At 42.8% G+C, this 19,119-nt stretch overlaps 1 protein-coding gene across 1 annotated transcript in view; it reads left to right on the top strand.

The window, feature by feature from the left end:
* The window catches only part of NDUFA9 (NADH:ubiquinone oxidoreductase subunit A9), a 37,961-nt gene that overhangs the window by 6,230 nt on the left and 12,612 nt on the right, over positions 1-19,119 (top strand). The window contains exons 3-7 of the mRNA XM_062194761.1: positions 293-390; positions 4,161-4,252; positions 6,058-6,199; positions 11,272-11,374; positions 18,742-18,809. Coding sequence (XP_062050745.1) covers positions 293-390; positions 4,161-4,252; positions 6,058-6,199; positions 11,272-11,374; positions 18,742-18,809 — 503 coding nt within the window. The remainder of the gene's footprint in view (positions 1-292; positions 391-4,160; positions 4,253-6,057; positions 6,200-11,271; positions 11,375-18,741; positions 18,810-19,119) is intronic.

Here is a 19,119-nt window from a genome sequence, read left to right as displayed (position 1 = left end):
TTAGGATTGTCTCAGGAACAGACATGAGCAGTTTCTCCTCATTTTAACAGTAATACAAATTGTTCCTATCTTGGATGTATGTAATTTTTATCTGTAGTGGCATTAAGAGCACACCTATGGGGTTAAGCAATTCTGAAAAGTTAAGTGCATCTTTAGCATGGCAAAATATGTCTTTTATTAAGCATAATGTCAGTTCACCGATCATACTAGAATTTAAATATTTACCAAATTGCTGCCATATAAAGCATCCATATAATGTTGATGTTGATCTTTGTTTTAATCCATTTTTTAGGACGTATGGGGTCACAGGTGATCATACCCTATCGATGTGATACATATGACATCATGTACCTTCGTCCCATGGGTGACCTGGGCCAGATTATTTTCCTGGTAAGAACCTTTATGACTGATTGTTAGAGTTGACAGGTGTCAATTACTGTGACTTTTTTTTTTTTTTTTCCAGAAAAAGAGGCAGTATAATAAAGCAGCTGTTTTATCCCTGAGTGGCTCAAGGGCACTCTCCCAGTCAGTTCCTGCATGTTGTATTTTGGCATAGAAATTGTAGACTAGCAGGTGGCCTTGCAGGTCAGAGTCTATCATAATTACTCATTTCTGCCCCTGCAGCCCACACACAGCCACAGACAATATGTAAGTGGATGGACATGGCTGAGTTCCTGCAAAGATTTATTTTCAAAATTAGGCTGCAGGTCAGATTCGGCCTGTGGACTATTGTTTGCCAACTCCTGCACTAGACCTGTGCTATCTGTTAGTGGCCACTCCTATATATGTCTGGTGAATTCTTGAAAGGTGACTAGTCTGAATTGAGATTTGCTGTAAATGCAAAATATACACAGCATGTCAAAGACTTTGTGTGAAGAAAATAATATGGAATATTTGTGTTAATTTTAACTTATATGTTGAAATACTGTTTGACTATATTAAGTTAAAATATTTCACTAAATGAATTTCATTTGTTTGTTTTTACTCCTTTTATGTGGCTAGTAGGAAATTTAGGATTCCGTGTGTGCTGTGCCTCCTGTTATATTTCTGTTGCACAGTGCTTCTGTAGACAGAAATAATTACAAATAGGGCATTTTGTAACTTGGTTTGCTTCAGGTAGCTTTAACTTAGAACAGTGCTTCCTGAGCCTTCCCTGTTGTCTGTCTTTAATTTACAGGTTCTTCCTTTAGGTTATTCGTTGCCAGTGGGGTGAGGCAAGGGGAAGGGGTTAGGGAAACCTTTTTTTTTTTTTTTGAATATTTATTTATTTATTTGAAAGAGTTACACCAAGAGAGAAGGAGAGGCAGAGAGAGAGAGAGAGAGAGGGAGAGGTCTTCCATCTGCTGGTTTACTCCCCAGATGGCCGCAATGGCCAGAGCTGAGTGGATCTGAAGTCAAGAGCCAGGAGCTTCTTCCGGGTGCAGGGGCCCAAGGACTTGGGCTATCTTCCACTGCTTTCCCAGGCCATAACAGAGAGCTGGATTGGAAGTGGAGCAGCTGGGACTCGAAGTGGCACCCATATGGGATGCCGGCACTGCAGGTGGCAGCTTTACCACAGCGCCGGTCTCATAATGGTGTTTTCATTTATTCTTTAACTGAATGCTCACAGCTCAGTATATACTAACTTTGGAAATTGCTTATTTTTAAAGTGTTTTTCTTCTTCAGATTCTTGTTATCAAGTGTTTTCTTGGTCTTCTAGGAGTTTAGGTTTGTCCTAGTTCTTCGTGACTTAAGTTTTTGGTCATCTTGTTCATGCCTCAAATTAGAGTATTTCACAAGTGATAGGTGAAAACTTGACTAGCCTGCGGATGGAAGCCGCTGTGCCATGTTACATTTATTCCATTCTTTTCTGCAAAAATTGTGTATCTGGCATTGAGCTGAACTCTGTCTATCTTAATGACCAAGACCATAGGCAACTCATAATCTTTTAAAACAGTTTTTATTTATTTTTATATGAGAGGCAGAGAGCAATGGAGAGCTAGCTTGTCTAAATCAGGAGGGAAATGACTGGTCTGTGGGTCTTGAAATCATTTGCTCTGGCTCTGCCAAGAAAACTATAGGCAGGACTCAAAGGAATTCAGTAAATCTTTAGCAGGCTAATTTTTAAGTTGATACTTAATTTTAATGTTTAAGTTGATAATTTTGTATGGCCTGTGAAAGATGTTACAGAATATCCAGATGGCCCTTGGCAGAGAAAATATTCCCCACTGCTGCCCTAAATGCGCACAATAACCAGGGCTGGGCGTGGCCAAAGCTGGGAGCCCAGAAGCCCATCCAGTTCTCCCACATGGGTGGGACGGATCAGGTATCTGGGCTGTCAGCTGCCTCCCCGGTGTGCTTTAGGAGGAGCTGGATCGGAAGCAGGGTAGCTGATACTCGAACCATGTGTGGTGATACAGGATGTGGGCATCTCTAGCTGTTACTTGACCTCTGCACCACATACCTACCCTGACATGTTTATTTTTTATGTGTTTATATTTGGGAAGGACTGGCCATTTCAGGTGTGGTTTCTGTTTGAAGCTGCTGTCTGAATGGCTCCATGATTGCAGCCTGACTGCCGCGTGGGCCTTACCCCTGGGACTCTGATTTCCTTTGGATTTCTCTCCAAAGGAGTTATGCCTTAAGCTCTTTTACTGAATCATTTTGAGTTCTTCCTCTTTCACCCTTAGTATATTTTCTGAAAAAGCCTTTTTTAGCTCTTTATGTATAGAACTACTTTTTTTTTTCTGTGCTGCAGATTTTATGTTACGTTACTTATTCCTCACCACAACTTGATGAAATAGGTGGTGGTTTCCAATTTTACTTGAGGCTTGGAGAGAGAATTTGTACAAAATTAGTAAGTGGCAAACTGGGATTTGCACTCCTATCCAATTCTAGAGCCACTGTTCTGTGCTGTCTCTTGTACCCTATGTTCCACCATCAGGTCTAACTTACTCTTCCTGTTGGGGCTTCATCTTTTCATTCTTGAATCTGATTTCTGTCTTTTCTAAGTTACAAGCATTTGAGTTTTCTCTCCTGAGCCCTGGTCTCCCCCTCTCCCTCCTTCTCTTCTTTTCTTCTCCTCTTCCTCCTTCCTTTCCCCTTTTTACTACTCCCTCCCATTGCACTGATGTATACACGTGCACTTAGTATTTGACCTAAGAGATTCTTATTATGTTCTAATGTTGAAATACTTGCAACATTCAATTTCCATTTTAACATAGAAAACTTGGTCTGAGGTTGCCTTGTCTGGGCTTAGTTAAGGCAGTGCAGTCACTATTTTGGATAAACTCATCAATTTGACTTCAGTCCTGAATAATCTGTAGACCCTAACCCATTGGCTTATGTTGAAATTTTAGGTGGTTCACATTTTTCTGATTCTTGTTTTTGTATCTTTATTTTATTTACTTGAAAGGCAGATTTAGAGAGTGGGAGAGACAGAGAGAAAAGTCTTCCATCCACTGATTGACTCCGCAAATGGCCACAACAGCTGGGGCTGGGCCAGACCAAAGCCAGGAGCCTGGAAATCCATTCCAGATCTCACATGAGTGGCAGGGGTACAAACACTTGGACCATCTTCCGCTGCTTTCCCAGGCACATTTACCAGGGAGCTGGATTGGAAAGTGGAGCAGCTAGGGCTCATTTGGGATGCTGCCATCGCAGATAGCAGTTTAACTCACTGTGCCACAGTGCCAGCCCCCTTGTTTTCATGGCTTTAAAGTAGAAATTAGGAATTCTGGGACTTCAAAAGTGGAAAGAGGAACTGAGAAAATAGTCATAAAGCCTCTCCTCCTCTCTTCAGTCCGTAAATGGTTGCTGCCAAAAGGCAAAGTCTGTTTACTCCTTAAGTGATCCTTGGGTTTTCAGCTTTTGAAGAGAGGCTTGATGACTGGATGCCTTTACAAACTTGGTGGGGAGAACTTGGTGGACAAACATGAATATGCTTCATTAAACAGCTGCTTTTTCAGTTCTGTCACCTCATTACCTGAATAAAATGTCTTGACCTACGTGCCTCCAGTAGAGCCAGCGACTCAGCAAGAGCTTGAGTCCTCAGGGTCATTTCTGCTGTATCATGGCTATAACAGATGGCTCTTTGTAAACCTTGCCTGGGGGGCTGCGGAAGTGTCAGGTGCTGGGGAACACCCCTAGGGTTTCCATCTGATTGGCTGCTGCTGTTACAGGAATGGAACGGAAGAGACAAAGATTCTATCCGGAGAGCAGTGCAGCACAGCAACGTGGTGATCAATCTTGTCGGACGAGAGTGGGAAACCAGGTCAGTCTTTGACGCACTTTTCTTCTCTGCAGAGGTCCATCTTAGGCTCCACCACAGGTTTATGGGGCACCTTGTAGACGCCCCACACTGTAGTGACGTTTTCCTTTAGTCCGTCAATTAGAGTTGATTGAACAGCCATTTACATACCCAGTGACCCCCTTAGGAGACTTTGTTGGCAAGTCAGCTGTGTGGCATAAGTCAGCTGTGTGGCTTTTCACACAATTGTGTCATGCTGGTTGGTGTTACCAGCTCAACAGAATGACTGTTGTTGGACCCTGTGCTTGGTTCTGTCCATCTGGGATTTTGTCTGTTCCACTGTTTAGCAAGTGGAACATTGATTTTCCTTATGTGGAACAATATTCTAGATTTCTTTCCTGTATTGTTGATTGAAGACGGTGTGAATACTAGTTTAAATAGTTGGATTTAGCCTTTGTATGGAATATTTATCTACAAACAGTGATTTATTTAATTTCATTTGAAAGCGAAAGAGAAAAGTCTTATCTGCTGTTCACTCTCCAGATGCCTGCAGCAGCCAGGCTGGGCCACGCTGAAGCCAGGATCCCGTAATACAATCCAGGTCCCCCACATGCGTGACTGGGACCGAAGTACTTGAGTTATCACCTGCTGCCTCCCAGGGTGTGCGTTAGCAGGAAGTTGGAATCAGGGGCAGAGCCAGGCCTTCAACCAGGCACTCTAATATGAATGCAGGAATCCCTGGAAGCATGTTAACCAATGGGCTGAATGCTTGTCCTTAAATAATGTTTTAGTCCCGTACTTCCACAACACTTGTTCACAGCTTTATTTATTTATTTAGCACTTGTTAATGTTTGGCTTAGATTCATTTAAGTATGTTTGTGTCATCAAATCTTTCTTGAGTTCTTAGATGACTTGGAGGGTCTTACTCATCTTTCTATCCCCTGTAATGATTAAACAGTGCCATGTACAGAGGAAGCATTTAGTTCATTTATTGACCTGGTAACTGATTTTCAGTATCTTTTCCCCCCAAAGAAAGCCAACTTCTAGGGATAAGAAGTGACTCCCTTCCCCCCCAGTAATTCCTTCCTGGTTGCCAGCAAGTGCAGCCAGCTTTTTTAAAGGGCCCCAGCTTCAGGATCCTGATCCTTGAGAACACAGAGTATTGTTCAAGCTGAATTTATAAGCCTGGAATTGTTCTCAGTAATGACAGCGGCCTAAAAACTTTTAAAGAATAATAATTTGGGCTTTAATTTAAGTCATTGCTGTTTCAAGTTTAACTGTTAAGAATTTCAATACTGTTAGGAAGGGTGCAAACTGATGAAATCTTTACTTAGTATATACAGAATCGGTCTTCGGTATAAAAAGATAATTGGAAATGAAAAAAAAAACCTGGTGTTAAATTGGAAATGGCATAGAAAATTAATTAATTTTTAAAAAATATCATGTAGGATCCCTGTCTTTAATGTGCTGTACACTGTTATTTAATGCTATAACTAGTACTCCAACAGTATTTTTTCTCTTTGTGTTGCTATGTGGGGGCAAACTGTTGAAATCTTTACTTAATATATACTAAACTGATCATCTGTATATAAAGAGAATTGAAAATGAATCTTTATGTGAATGGAAGGGGAGAGGGAGCGGGAAAGGGGAGGGTTGCGGGTGGGAGGGAAGTTATGGGAGGGGGGGAAGCCATTATAATCCATAAGCTGTACTTTGGAAATTTATATTCATTAAATAAAAGTTTAAAAAAAAAAAAAGAAAAGAAAATCACTATATAGTGAACTTTGAAATCCTGGATCTCATGTTCTTAACTCATTTTTTTGTTTCAGAAACTTTGACTTTGAGGATGTTTTTGTGAAGATTCCCCAAGCAATTGCTCAAGTATCTAAGGAAGCTGGAGTTGAAAAATTCATTCATGTTTCACATCTGAATGCTGATATTAAGAGCTCTTCTAGATATCTGCGAAATAAGGTAAGTAACAAGTTGATTTGGAACATGTTTCACAGAGCTGGAGTTTCTTAGTTCTGACACATGATTTACGTGAAAAATGTTTCTGATCAACACATGGCAAATTTAAAGAGTTCTAGTCCTGCCCGTGCACAGTTAGGTGATGTATGTGTTGTCTTCTGGTGTTATGGTTGAATACCTTCCAGGGAGCGGATGCTGAGGGATTTCACAAATGGATCGGTATTGTTACCTGCCCTCAGATGCTTGAAGTATCTTTGGGGCATGATAGAATCACGCAGAAAACATTATAAAAGATGCAGTATGATTCCTGCCAGGAAGTCAGATCTGTTTCACCTCCTGTGATTAAAGGACCATTTATGCCTCTCTCTCTGTCTCTTTCTCTCCCTCTCTCTCTCTCTGTTTATTTGAAAGGCAGTGTAAGAAAGATGTCTTCATCCATCGGTTCCCTCCCCCAAGTGGCTGCAACTGCCAGATTGAAGCCAGGAGCTTGGAACTACATCTAGATCTCTCACATGGATGGCAGGAGCCAAAATACTTAGGTCATCCTCTGCTGTCTTCCCAGGTGCATCAGCAGGGAGCTGGATTGGAAGCAGGAGTAGCTGGGACTCCAACTGTTGCTTCCATATAGAATGCCAGCATTGCACGTGGCAGCTTAGCTCATTGCACCACGATGCCGGCCCTTCATGCCCTCTTAAATAGATGATGTGAAGTCTGAGAATGGCAGATAAATGTTGCCAGGGAAATGGCTATTCATGTAGTACTTCTAGTCTTTTTTATTTTCAGGAACCCCATTGAACTCACAGTATCTAGGAATTGACTGCTGTGGTTTAGAGTCCTTCTATAACCTGAAATATTTATTATTCAGGACTTAGAAGGGATATTAGTGTCTTGGACTGCTCTTCACAGTTTTTAAAATAATTTTTTTTTTTTTTTTAAATCAAAGAGGCAGAGTGGGAGAGACAGAGAGAAATCTGTTCACTGGTTCACTCCTTAGATGGCTGCAACAGCCAGGGGTGGGCCAGGCTGAAGCCAAGAGTCAGGAACTCCATCCTGGTTTCTCACATGGGTAGCAGGGGCCCATGTACTTGGGCCATCATCTGCTGCCTTCCCAGTTCTATACTAGAGGGAGCTGGATCAGAAGCACAGCCGCTGGGACTCCAGCTGGTATTCTTATGTAGAATGTTGTTGTCACAAGTGGTGGCTTAACCCACTGTGTCACTAACCCATTGTGTCACAACGCCAGCGCCTGCCCTTAGCATTTGGTTTCTGTTACAGCGAGTCTGTTTTGAGTCATACTGATAAATACAAATAGAGTTCCTTAACAGTAATTCTGGCTTTTTAAAAATATTTATTTATTTATTTGAAAGAGTCATAGAAAGGCAGAGGCAGAGAGAGAGAAAGGTCCTCCATCTGCTGGTTCACTCTCCAAATGGCCACAACTGCTAGAGCTGGGCCAATCCGAAGCCAGAAGCCTGAAGCTTCTTCCAGGTCTCCCACGTGGGTGCAGGGGCCCAAGGACTTGGGCCATCCTCTGCTTCTTTCCCAAGCACATTAGCAGGGAGCTGGATCAGAAGTGGAGCATCTGGGACTCGAACCAGCGCCCTTATGGGATGCTGGCACTTCAGGTGGCAGCTTTACCCACTATACCACAGTACCTACCCCAGTAATACTGACTTTTTGATCCTCTGTATTTATTTATTGAACAAATTATTATAGTGCTGTCTAGTGAACAAAATGGACATGTTCCTAGCTCATATTAAGTTTCTAGTCCATTGAGGAAAATAATTGCAAATATGTTACGTGTTGCAAACAAACTGCTATTGTAGCATATGGTGAGGGAGAGAGAGCACCTGTCAGAAGCATTTCATTACTAACATCAGAAACCCAGTGTGGACTGGCTTAAATGTAAAGGGAATGTATAGGCCCATGGATTTATTTATTTATTTTAAATATTTATTTATTTATTTGAAAGGCAGAGTGACACACAGAGAGAGAAAGATATCTCCCATCCACTGATTCATTCCCCAAGTGGCTGCAACAACCAGGTCTGGTCGAGGAGCCAAGAACCCCATCCTGGTCTCCCATATGTGTCAGAGGGACAAGTACTTGGGCCATCCTTTGCTGCCTCCCCAGGTGCATTAGCAAGAAGCTGAATTGGAAGTGGAGCAGCCAGGACTTGAACTGTTACTCTGATATGGCATGCTGGTGTTGCAAACAGCAGCCCAATTCACTGCACCACAATGCTGGCCCCTAGGCCAATGGACTTAAAAGTCCAGCAATAGGGAACCTGAGCTGCAGATTAATGCTGGGGTTTATCAGGGCTCCAGCTTTGTCTGTTTTTCTTAGCTCTGACTTTTCGTTTGTGTAAGCTTTGTCCCTTGTGGTCACAGAATTGGCTTCCAGCATGTCCACGTCAAATGTTTACATGCACCTTTGGTGAAAGAGAAAATGAGAATGGGGGCACTTTGGATGCCTTTGCTTGCGCATTCATAGATCACCCAAATTCCATGATTATTTGCAAGGGCTGCGTGCTGCCAGGGATGAGAAAGAGAACAGAGTTGAAGCTGGCCAACCCCCTGGCTTAGGCCACTGGGTGGAAGGCGTTTCTATTGAATAATATGGGAAATAACTTGAGGAAGATGAGGCTTGTGGCAGTGATTCCTGGCCTGAGTCCCAAAGGAGCTTTTAAAAATTCTGAATGCACAGGCTGTACCCTAGACCAAGTAAAACAAAATCTCTGGGGGTAGAACTTGGATGTCAGTATTGTTAAACTTTCCTTATATAAGTCCAAGTGATAAGTCCAGCATTGGAGAACACATTTTACTTGAGAGACTAGAAGAGGATCCAGTTTTGGACTTGGGTTTCAGGTGTAGTCTGGGTGTGTTTTAGTCATTCAGGCAACAGTGGTAAATGCAGTTTATGATCCTGGAGTTCAAAACGAAGGTCTGTGTTGGAGTTAAAAATTTGTGAGTCGGCAGCATTTGTTGTTCGATGAAGTATTGGGAGAGTGTAAGACAGCCTCGTAAGGAAGAGAGATTGAGAAAAGACCTAGAGGAATTCCACAGGTTAGCAGTCTGGCGGAGGAGGAGGCACCTGCAAAACCCAAAACAAACAAAATGATTAAGCCAGAGTGGATGCGGTAAGGTGGACAGGAGAACGAGAGGGTCTGGTGTGTCAGATGGGGACTGTGAAGTCTTGGATCTATTGCTGTGGAGTCCCACGTGATCTTTTCGAGAACAGTTTCTACACGCATGTTGGAACAGAATCCAGGGTACCATGGAGAAAACTAAGTTGGAAGCGAGGCAGTGAGGACAATAAAGAGAAGCACATTTTCAAGTAGTGTAGCTGCCAAGGCCAAGAAGAGAGAGAGACAGACAGACAGACAGGGTAGAAACTAGAGGAGGGTTATGGAATTGGAAGGTTTTTCTTTTATGATAGAGGATCTGCTTTGTTTAATGCTGGTGGGAAGGTGCTGGTAAGGAAAGTGATGCTGAAGATATGGGCAGGTTCCTGAGAAGGTGAAAGGAGGCGGGCTCCAAAGCACTGGAGGTTGTATGGCTCCTCCTGTGTGGCAAGAAAGAAGGAGGCAGTGGTGGTCCTGGGCTTCCAGATTGCACAGTGAGAACTGGAGGTGGTTTTCTCTGCTGTCTGATATTTTCCCTTTGAATTAGAAGTCATTTACTGAATGGAGAAAGTTTAAAATTGGAATAGTATAGAAAATGCTTGAAATTGTCATATATGAGAGTAAATCAATGAGAGGAAAACACAGTTTCTGGAAAATGTTGAGGACCCAGTTAAAATTGGTGACAGAGATTATAGTGGTGGCATTTTATGATTTTTTAAATTTGTTTTCCTGTAGCTGCTGAAGGCAGTTTAAGCCTTCCAAGAAGACTAATGGAGTTCTTCCAGAATTAGGATTTTGCCTGGTGGGTGGTGTAAAGGACAGAGGTACAAAATACTTTACAGTAAAAGAGTGATTGAAAAGATGGGCAATGAAGTGCTTGGGCCCTGTACCCGCATGGGAGACCAGGAGGAAGCACCTGGCTCCTGGCTTCGGATCAGCTCAGCGCCAGCCTTAGTGGCCATTTGGGGAGTGAACCAACGGAAGAAAGACCTTTCTCTCTCTCTCTGTCTCTCTCTGTCTCTCTCTCTCTCTCTCTCTCTCTCTCACTGTCTATAACCCTCTCTGTCAAATAAAAAAAGAAAAAGAAAAGATGGGCCATGAAATATAATCTGGATTTTAGAAGAGAAGGCCAGAAACAGGGAATCCAGTGGACTTAATTGAGTTCCTGAGAAAGTTGAGAAACTGATGTCCGAGGAGCAGATGAACAAAGGACATGCAGGGTGGAAGTGTAGGAGATTGTCCTTTGAGGGTTGGGTGTCACGTAGTGTTTCAGAGGAACACTCTTCAGTTGTTGGAGTGGTCTCTGGTGTGACTGAGTGGAGCGTGGGAGAAGTGGATAAGGAGGCAGTCACTGCAGTTGAGAAGCTTGACCCTGATGGGTCTGAGTCTGCTTGGACATTGGTGTCACTCGTAGTGGTGGTATAGGGGGAAAGGAAGACTGAACTAGGTGTTGATAGCTTCGTTGAATGAGACGGCTTGCTGGGAGGTTTGTAGATGGTAACAGGTAAGCAATTGAGATTAAAAAGGTCAGGTGACCCTACTGCTGTCCTTCTCTAGATAGGTATGTACTACTGCCATTTCTGTTATCTCAGCCCACTGCCAGCACACTGCTCTCTGGCAGGGAGAGAGCTTGTTGACACAAACCAGAGAACTTCTGAATAGGAGGAAAAATTGGAGTGGAAAAACTCCAATTTTTCTCCATTCCTCTTTAAGCTTTTTTATGTTCCTTAAATGCAAATGGGAAGAAACCCAACAGAAGCTATGGAAAGGGCAGGGCATCTGTGTGTTAAAATTCTGAGTCATTGAGCTTTATGAATAATATGATATAACCTTTATCTGGAGCAAGGCTTGACCTTTGAAATACATGTTGTGTCCTGATACTAGATAGAAGGATGGAAGCTTCACTTGTCCCAGAACCCAGAACAATTTTTTGTTTTTGTTTTTGTTTTAGGCTGTTGGAGAGAAAGCAGTGAGAGATGTGTTTCCGGAAGCCACTATCATAAAGCCATCAGACATCTTTGGAAGAGAAGATAGATTCCTCAATCATTTTGCTAGTAGGTATTCTTTCTTCATACTAGAAGAGAAGGATGCTGGCCAACCAAGCTCATATGGAGCACAAACCAGCTGTGTTACCTGATTGTGTTGACAGATTGGTTATGGTTTTCTTGCCCTGTTGTCTTTCCCCCTGAGATTATATTTTCATAGTCTGTGTAGTTGCTTGCATGATGTTTGTTACTCAGTATCAAACAAAGTGACTAGATTAATGGAAAATGCATGGACTTGGGAGTCTGAGACTTGAGTTTAAATTTTGGCCTAATTAACTATGGCATTGCAAGATAATAGAATATCATGCAGATAGTCTCACTGCCCTAAATCCACAGAGTTCCATATACTTATCCCTCCTCCTCCTCTTACCTTAAACACTTGGCAACCATGGATCTTGGTCCTATCTCCTTAGTTTTGTCTTTCCCAGAATATCATAGACTTGGGACCATCCATACAGCACATAGCCTTTTGGGATTGACTTCTTTCACTAAGCAGTGTGCATTTAAGATTCCTCCCTGTCTTTCCATGGCGTGAAAGCTCATTTCTTTGTGTAGCTGAATAATATTCCCATTATGGGCATACCAGTTTACCCTGTTTTGTTATTTTTATCATGTGTTTTCCCCCTGTTGCTTAGACTTTCTCTATTTCTGATTTAACAAAATCATGGCAAAATACACATAATTTAAAATTTACCATCTGGCCGATGCCACGGCTCAATAGGCTTATCCTCCGCCTGCGGCTCTGGCACACTGGGTTCTAGTCCTGGTCAGGGTGCCAGATTCTGTCCCGGTTGCTCCTCTTCCAGGCTAGCTCTCTGCTATGGCCCGGGAGTGCAGTGGAGGATGGCCCAAGTGCTTGGGCCCTGCACCCGCATGGGAGACCCGGAAAAGCACCTGGCTCCTGGCTTCAGATCAGTGTGGTGCGCAGCGGCCATTGGGGGGTGAACCAATGGAAAAGGAAGACCTTTCTCTCTGTCTCTCTCTCTCACTGTCCACTCTGCCTGTCAAAAAAAAAAAAAAAAAATTACCATCTGTTAATGGTCTGCATTGTGTCTTCCCCCAATTTATGTGTTTAAGCTGTACCTTTCAGTGTGGTTGTATTTGGAGATAGAGATTTGGGGTGGTAATTAAGGTGAAATGCGATTACAATGGTGGGATCTTAACCCTATGGGTTGGTGACCATATAAGAAGAAGGAAGGAGGCCGGCGCCGCGGCTCACTAGGCTAATCCTCCACCTTGCGGCGTCGGCACACCGGGTTCTAGTCCCGGTCGGGGCACTGATCCTGTCCCGGTTGCCCCTCTTCCAGGCCAGCTCTCTGCTGTGGCCCGGGAGTGCAGTGGAGGATGGCCCAAGTCCTTGGGCCCTGCACCCCATGGGAGACCAGGAGAAGCACCTGGCTCCTGCCATTGGATCAGCGCGGTGCGCTGGCTGCAGCACGCTACCGCGGCGGCCATTGGAGGGTGAACCAACGGCAAAAAGGAAGACCTTTCTCTCTGTCTCTCTCTCACTGTCCACTCTGCCTGTCAAAAAAAAAAAAAAAAAAAAAAGAAGAAGAAGGAAGGAGAGGTATGTCTCTGCCTCTCTCTGCACGCACTGAGGAAAGGCCATGTGAGGGCATAGTGAGAAATTGGTTGGCCACAAACCAAGAAGAGCCCTCACAACAACCAAACTGGCACTTTGGTCTTGAACCTCCCAGCCTCTGAAGCTGTGAGAAAATAAATTTCTGTTGTGAAAGCCACTTAGTCTGTGACATTTATTATGGCAGCCTTAGCAGGCTAAGACAGACTTTGGTACTGAGAAGTGAGCTGCTGCTGTAAATCCTGAAAGTGCAGAGACGCCCCTTCTTTGGAACTGAGTAATGAGCGCAAGCTGTCAGAGTTTTGAGGTATTCTGGAAGTAAGGGCAGTAAGGAGATTTTCATAAAGTCTCAGATGGAAATGAGGAGAATGTTCGAGGAAACTGGAGGAAAGGCAATCCATGTTGTAAAGTGGCATGGGGTTTGACTGTCTTCTAGTGCTTTGTGGAAAATAGAACATGCAAGTGATGGAATTGGTTCATTTAACTGAGATCTCTAAGCAAAAAAAAAGGTTGAAGGAGTGCCTGGGTTCCTCCTGACTTTTAATAGTAAAATGTAGAAGGGAGATGCAGAAGGAGTTGTTAATGCATAAAGACACCACAACCTGTATATCTGAGATTCTTAGCTTATCCTTATTTCAAATAACAAGAATGCTTGTTTTGAAGAGAACACTAAGGACATAGCTGAACAGTCACTTCTAAAAAAATCATGGATTGTGGACTCTTCAGCCATCTCAACAAAAGCCAGGAGTAGAGGGGGGAGTATATCAACAAAGACACTACCAGTTTGAACTGGAGAAGACAGAGATTGTGGACAAGAATGAAGGAAAACTGTCAGGACTTCTCAGATTCTGTGGAATTAGGCTGTGGAGCCCATCTTCAGTAAAGGGAAGAGTGACCTCAAAGCAGGGTCAGAGATGTTCAGGTTGTCTCCTTGGTTTCAAAGGCTGAGACTGCTACCTTGGTTTCAAGGAGCCAAATGGTGGAGATGCCTAGAGTCTTGAGGGCAGGGTCTTCTGGAGCTGCCAGGGTGGGATTGCTGCCCCATGGGTCCTGAAGGTAGGACCACCACCCCAGTAGCTCCTAAAGGTGAGAACACCTTCTCCAGAGAGGCCAGAAGGCAGGACATCTAGGCAAAGAGGATTCTTGAGCCTTAAGATTTATTAGAGGGGCCTGTGCTATGGCGTAGCGGGTTAAAGCCTGGCCTGAAGAACTGGCATCCCTTATGGGCGTAGGTTCTAGTCCCAGCTGCTCCTCTTCCAATCCAGCTCTCTGCTATGGCCTGGGATAGCAGTAGAAGATGGCCCAAGTCTTTGGACCCCTGCACCCACATGGGAGACCTGGAGGAAGCTTCTGGCTCCTGGCTTTGGATCCACGCAGCTCCAGCCATTGGGACCATCTGGGGAGTGAACCTGTGGATGCAAGACCTCTCTGTCTCTACCTCTCTCTGTAACTCTGTCTTTCAAATAAATAAAATCTTTTTTTTTTTTTTTTTTAAAGATCTATTTGAATTTACCTCACTAGGTTTGAGAGTTGCTGGGGACTGATCACCCTTTTCCTTCCTGTTTTTTCTGTCCCATGCTTGTCCTGTAGTTGTATTTTAGGAGTACGTAACTTTGCTAGTTTCACTAATCCACAGCTGGACGGGAATTTTGGCTCAGGGTGACTTTACCTGGAGTCTCACCCATATCAGATTCAGATAACATGTGGATGATCACTTCTCGTCTTTTGGCTGTGATCAAGTGCAGATAGCATATGGATGAGAATTTGGAGATGTTGGCATGATTAAGACTTGGGGGCTTAAGACTAAGCAATCTTAACCATCTCTGTGAGTACAGTTCCATAGTATTCAGTATTTTCACATCTTTGCACACCAATCTGCATAATTTTTTCATTTTGATAAACTGAAATTCTATACCCATTAAACAGTGATTTCTGTTTTCTCCTCCCTCTGACCCCTGTAAACCACCATTCTTCCTTTTGTTTCTATGAATGTGACTTCTGTAGCTATCTACTTCATCATCTCGGTCCATTTTTTGTTGGTAACCACCCAGTTGCACAGACTGGGTAAGTTCTAAAGAAAGAGCTGTATTTTGGCTCATGGTTCTGACCCAAGGTCAGAGGGGCTGCATCAGTGGTAGCTCTCTTGCTGGCAGAGTCCTGAGGTAGCACAGGGCATCACTTGGCAAGAGACCCAGACAAGCTGGCTTTTATGGCAGACCCACTATCCAGGTAACCCATGAATCTATTAGTTGTGTGATTGGATTAAGCAAGCTCCCACTTGATCACACCTCTTACTGATGAGGATTAAATTTCAGTGTGAATTTTGGAAAGGACAAAATATATTCAAGCAATAGCACATGGAAGTACAATCGTGGAGTGTTTTCTTTTTGTGACTGGCTAGTATAATGTCCTCAAGATTCCTCCATCTTGTACTGTGTGATATGATTTCCTTTTTAGGGCTGAATAATATTCCATTGTGTTCGTATCCACATTTTGTTTACTGATTCGTCCACCAGTGGTTACTTGAGTTTTAAATAATGCTACCAACATGGATATTTCTTTGAGACACTGCTGCTTTCAGTTCTTTTAGGTTTAATACAAGGGTACTTAAAAAGTTCATGGAAAATGGAATTAAAAGGTAATAAATTTATTTTGGTACAAAAATAGTTTTTCATAGTATATGGAAAATTTATATTTATGAAAAAACTATGCAGGTGTTGCATTGTTTTTTTTTTTTTATATATCACAAAATGAACTCTTATTTTTCATTCCATTTTTCCATAAACTTTGATAGGTAGAATTCTGGATCGTATGCTATTCTAATTTTACCTTTTTTGACAAACCACCATAGTGTTTTCTCAAGTGGCTGCACTGTTTTACATTTCCATCAGTGATGATGAAGATGATTGGTGATGAGCATTTTTCCATGTGCTGCCTGGGCATTTGTGTGTCACATGTCTATTTAGGTTCTTTGCTCTTTTTTTTTTTTTTTTTAATTAATTAATTTATTTGAAAGAGTTACACAGAGAGAAAAGGAGAGGCAGAGAGAGAGAGGGAAAAGTCTTTCATCCACTGGTTCACTCTCCAATTGGCCACAACAGCCAGAGCTGCACCAATCTGAAGCCAGGAGCCAGAAGCTTGTTCTGGGTCTCCCATGCAGGTGCAGGGGCCCAAGGAGTTGGGCCATCTTCTGCTGCTTTCCCAGGCCATAGCAGAGAGCTGGATCAGAAGTGGAGCATCTGGGACTTGAACTGGCGCCCATATGGGATGCTGGCACTGTAGGCAGCAGCTTTACCCACTATGCCACAGCGCCAGCCCCTCTTTGCTCATTTTTAAAATGGTTTGTTTAATTTTATTGTTGGATTACTTTTTGTTGCTTATATATTCTGAGTATAGAATCCTTATCAAATACATGGTTGGCAAGTATTTTCTTTCGTTCTTTAGGTTACTTCTTCACTCTGTTAATTGTGTCCTTTGATGCACATAAGTTTTTAAATTAAAAATTTATTTATTTGGAAGGTGGACAGAAACAGAGACATAGATTTTTCACCTTTTTACCTACTGGTTCACTTCCCAAATACCTTCAGCAGCTGGGACTGGGCCAGGAACCAGGAACTCCATCCAGGTTTCCCACGTGGTTGGCAGGGACTCAGGTACTTTAGCCATCATCCACTGCCTCCAAGGTATACTAGCAGAAAGCTGTATCAGAGGCAGAGTAGCCTGGACTGGAACCAAACACTCCGGCATGGGATGCTGGCTGCTCAAGCAGTGGCTTAACCCCCCGAACTACAATACCCGCCCCATACACGCTTTTGATTACTGTGACTTTGAAGTAGATTTTAAAACCAGGGCATGAAACTTCCAACTTTATTTTTCTTTTTAAAGACTGTTTTGGCTATCTGGGGTTTCTTATAAATTTTAGGGTGGTTTTTCTAGTCTTTTGCAAAAAACATCATTGGAATTTTGAAAGAGATTGCATAAAATCTGAATGTTTCTTTGGATGGTTTTATTTTATTTTGTTTTATTTATTTATTAATTTATTTTTTTTGACAGGCAGAGTGGACAGTGAGAGAGACAGAGAGAAAGGTCTTCCTTTTCCATTGGTTCACCCCCCAATGGCCGCTGCAGCCGGCGCACCGCACTGGTCCGAAGGCAGGAGCCAGGTGCTTCTCCTGGTCTCCCATGTGGGGGTACAGGGCCCAAGCACTTGGGCCATCCTCCACTGCCCTCCCGGGCCACAGCAGAGAGCTGGCCTGGAAGAGGAGCAACCGGGACAGAATCCAGTGCCCCGACTGGTACTAGAACCTGGTGTGCTGGCGCCGCAGGTGGAGGATTAGCCAAGTGAGCCACGGCGCCAGCAGCTTTGGATGGTTTTGATATCTTAGTTTTTTTTTTTTTTTCTTTTTCTTTTTTTAAAGATTCATTTATTTGAATGGCAGAGATATGGGGGGAAGATTAATCCTTCATCTGCTGGTTCATTCCCAAAATGGCTGCAATGTTTGGGATTGGGCAAGGCAGAAGCCAGGAGCCAGGAACTATATCTTGGTCTCTCACATGGGTGTCAGGGATCCCAAGTACTTGGGCCATCATCTGCTGCTGCTCTTCCAGGCGCATTAGCAGGGAGGTGGATCAGAAGTGGAGTTGCTGGGACTTGAATCAGCACTCATATGGGATGCTGGCATTGTAGACAGTGGCCTAACCGACTGTGCCACAATGCTGGCCCCAATACCTTAGGTTTTTTTTTTTATTATTATTTGTTTGTTTTTTCTGGTGCAGTTACAACACAATGCCTGAGATTAGAAAATTTATAAAAGACATAAATTCATTTCCTGCACTTCTAGAGCCTGATAACTCCAAAATCAAGTTGTTGGCATCTGGTGAGGGCCCTCTGTCTGATCCTCAGAGGTGGAAGGTAGAATGGCAAAAAGGGTGAATGCTCTGTCCTCGTGTGGCAGGAAGGCAGAAGCACACAGTAGCCCAGTGCTGGGGGACTTTTTATAAAGTCCTCAGTCCCCTTTACAAGGGCCAGCCCAAGGTCTAATCGCTTCTCTAAGTCTCTGCTTCTTTATACTCTCACATTCACAAATCTCAAATTTTGGAGGAGACACATTCAAATAATAGCAATGTCTTAACGCTATTAAATCTTCCAGTCTATGAATTTGAGATGTTTGTTCATTTCTTTCAACAATGTTTTATAGTTTTTGGTATACAAGTCTTTCACCTCTTTATTTCTAAATATTTCTAAATTATTTCTAAATATTTAAATAATTTCTACTTTTAAAATGCTTTAAGCTTTTTAACTTTTAATCTGTTTGGGATTTGTTTTAGTTTGTGGGTTTTTTCCCCCAAATAACACAACAGTTGTTCCAGCAGCATATATTGAATGATACTTCCATTTCCTGCAGATCCGTGATACACATTCATCATATGCTAAATTCCCACTTTTACCAGTATCTCTTTCTGGGTTTCTGGTTCTTTGTTGCTCATCTGTTGATTTCTCTGTTCCTCCTCAGAATGGAATGCAGTTAGGGTCCAGTCTTGGCGGATGGTCATGCAGTTACAACATAGAAGACTATTTGATTTCTTTCAGTTGCTCTCCACATCCCTAAACTTTTGGCCTTTCTATTTTCTGTGTTTATTGTCTGAGGAACAAATGACTGCACCTTTTTAGATCATCAGCTTCCTCAGAATCAGCTACAGTTGTTTCTTTCTTACAAGATGATTACATTAACCTATATATTGGTGGGTGTCATAACTGCTTAGGCCTTCTAAAGATAGTTGTTATTTCTTCTACCAGATATTCGTTGGTTTGGTGGTGTACCTCTGATTTCCTTGGGCAAGAAGACAGTGAAGCAGCCAGTATATGTAAGTACCCTGGATGAAGGAGTTTAGATAGGACCTTTAGCTAAAGTCAGGTTTGGGCGATCAGTTTTTAGTTTCATTCTAATCCAATAACTTATTTTCCTATTCACCTTGCTTCGGTTGGTTGCCTCTTAGTTTAGCTAAGAGAACATGTCTTCTCAGAGTCTGAGATCAGACTTTACTAGTTCATTCATTAAAAAATATATATACTGAGCCCTCAATGTGCAAGGCACAGTGTGTATGTCACTGGGAATATCAAGATAATTAACTATGGGTGCACATTGCTAACCTCAGATTGCTGTCAGTCAAAGGT

This window comes from Lepus europaeus, chromosome 6, assembly GCF_033115175.1.
Source record: "Lepus europaeus isolate LE1 chromosome 6, mLepTim1.pri, whole genome shotgun sequence".
NCBI classification, from domain to species: domain Eukaryota; kingdom Metazoa; phylum Chordata; class Mammalia; order Lagomorpha; family Leporidae; genus Lepus; species Lepus europaeus.
The sequence above is the reverse complement of the archived record's forward strand: the minus strand, read 5'-3'. Positions and strand labels throughout refer to the sequence as shown.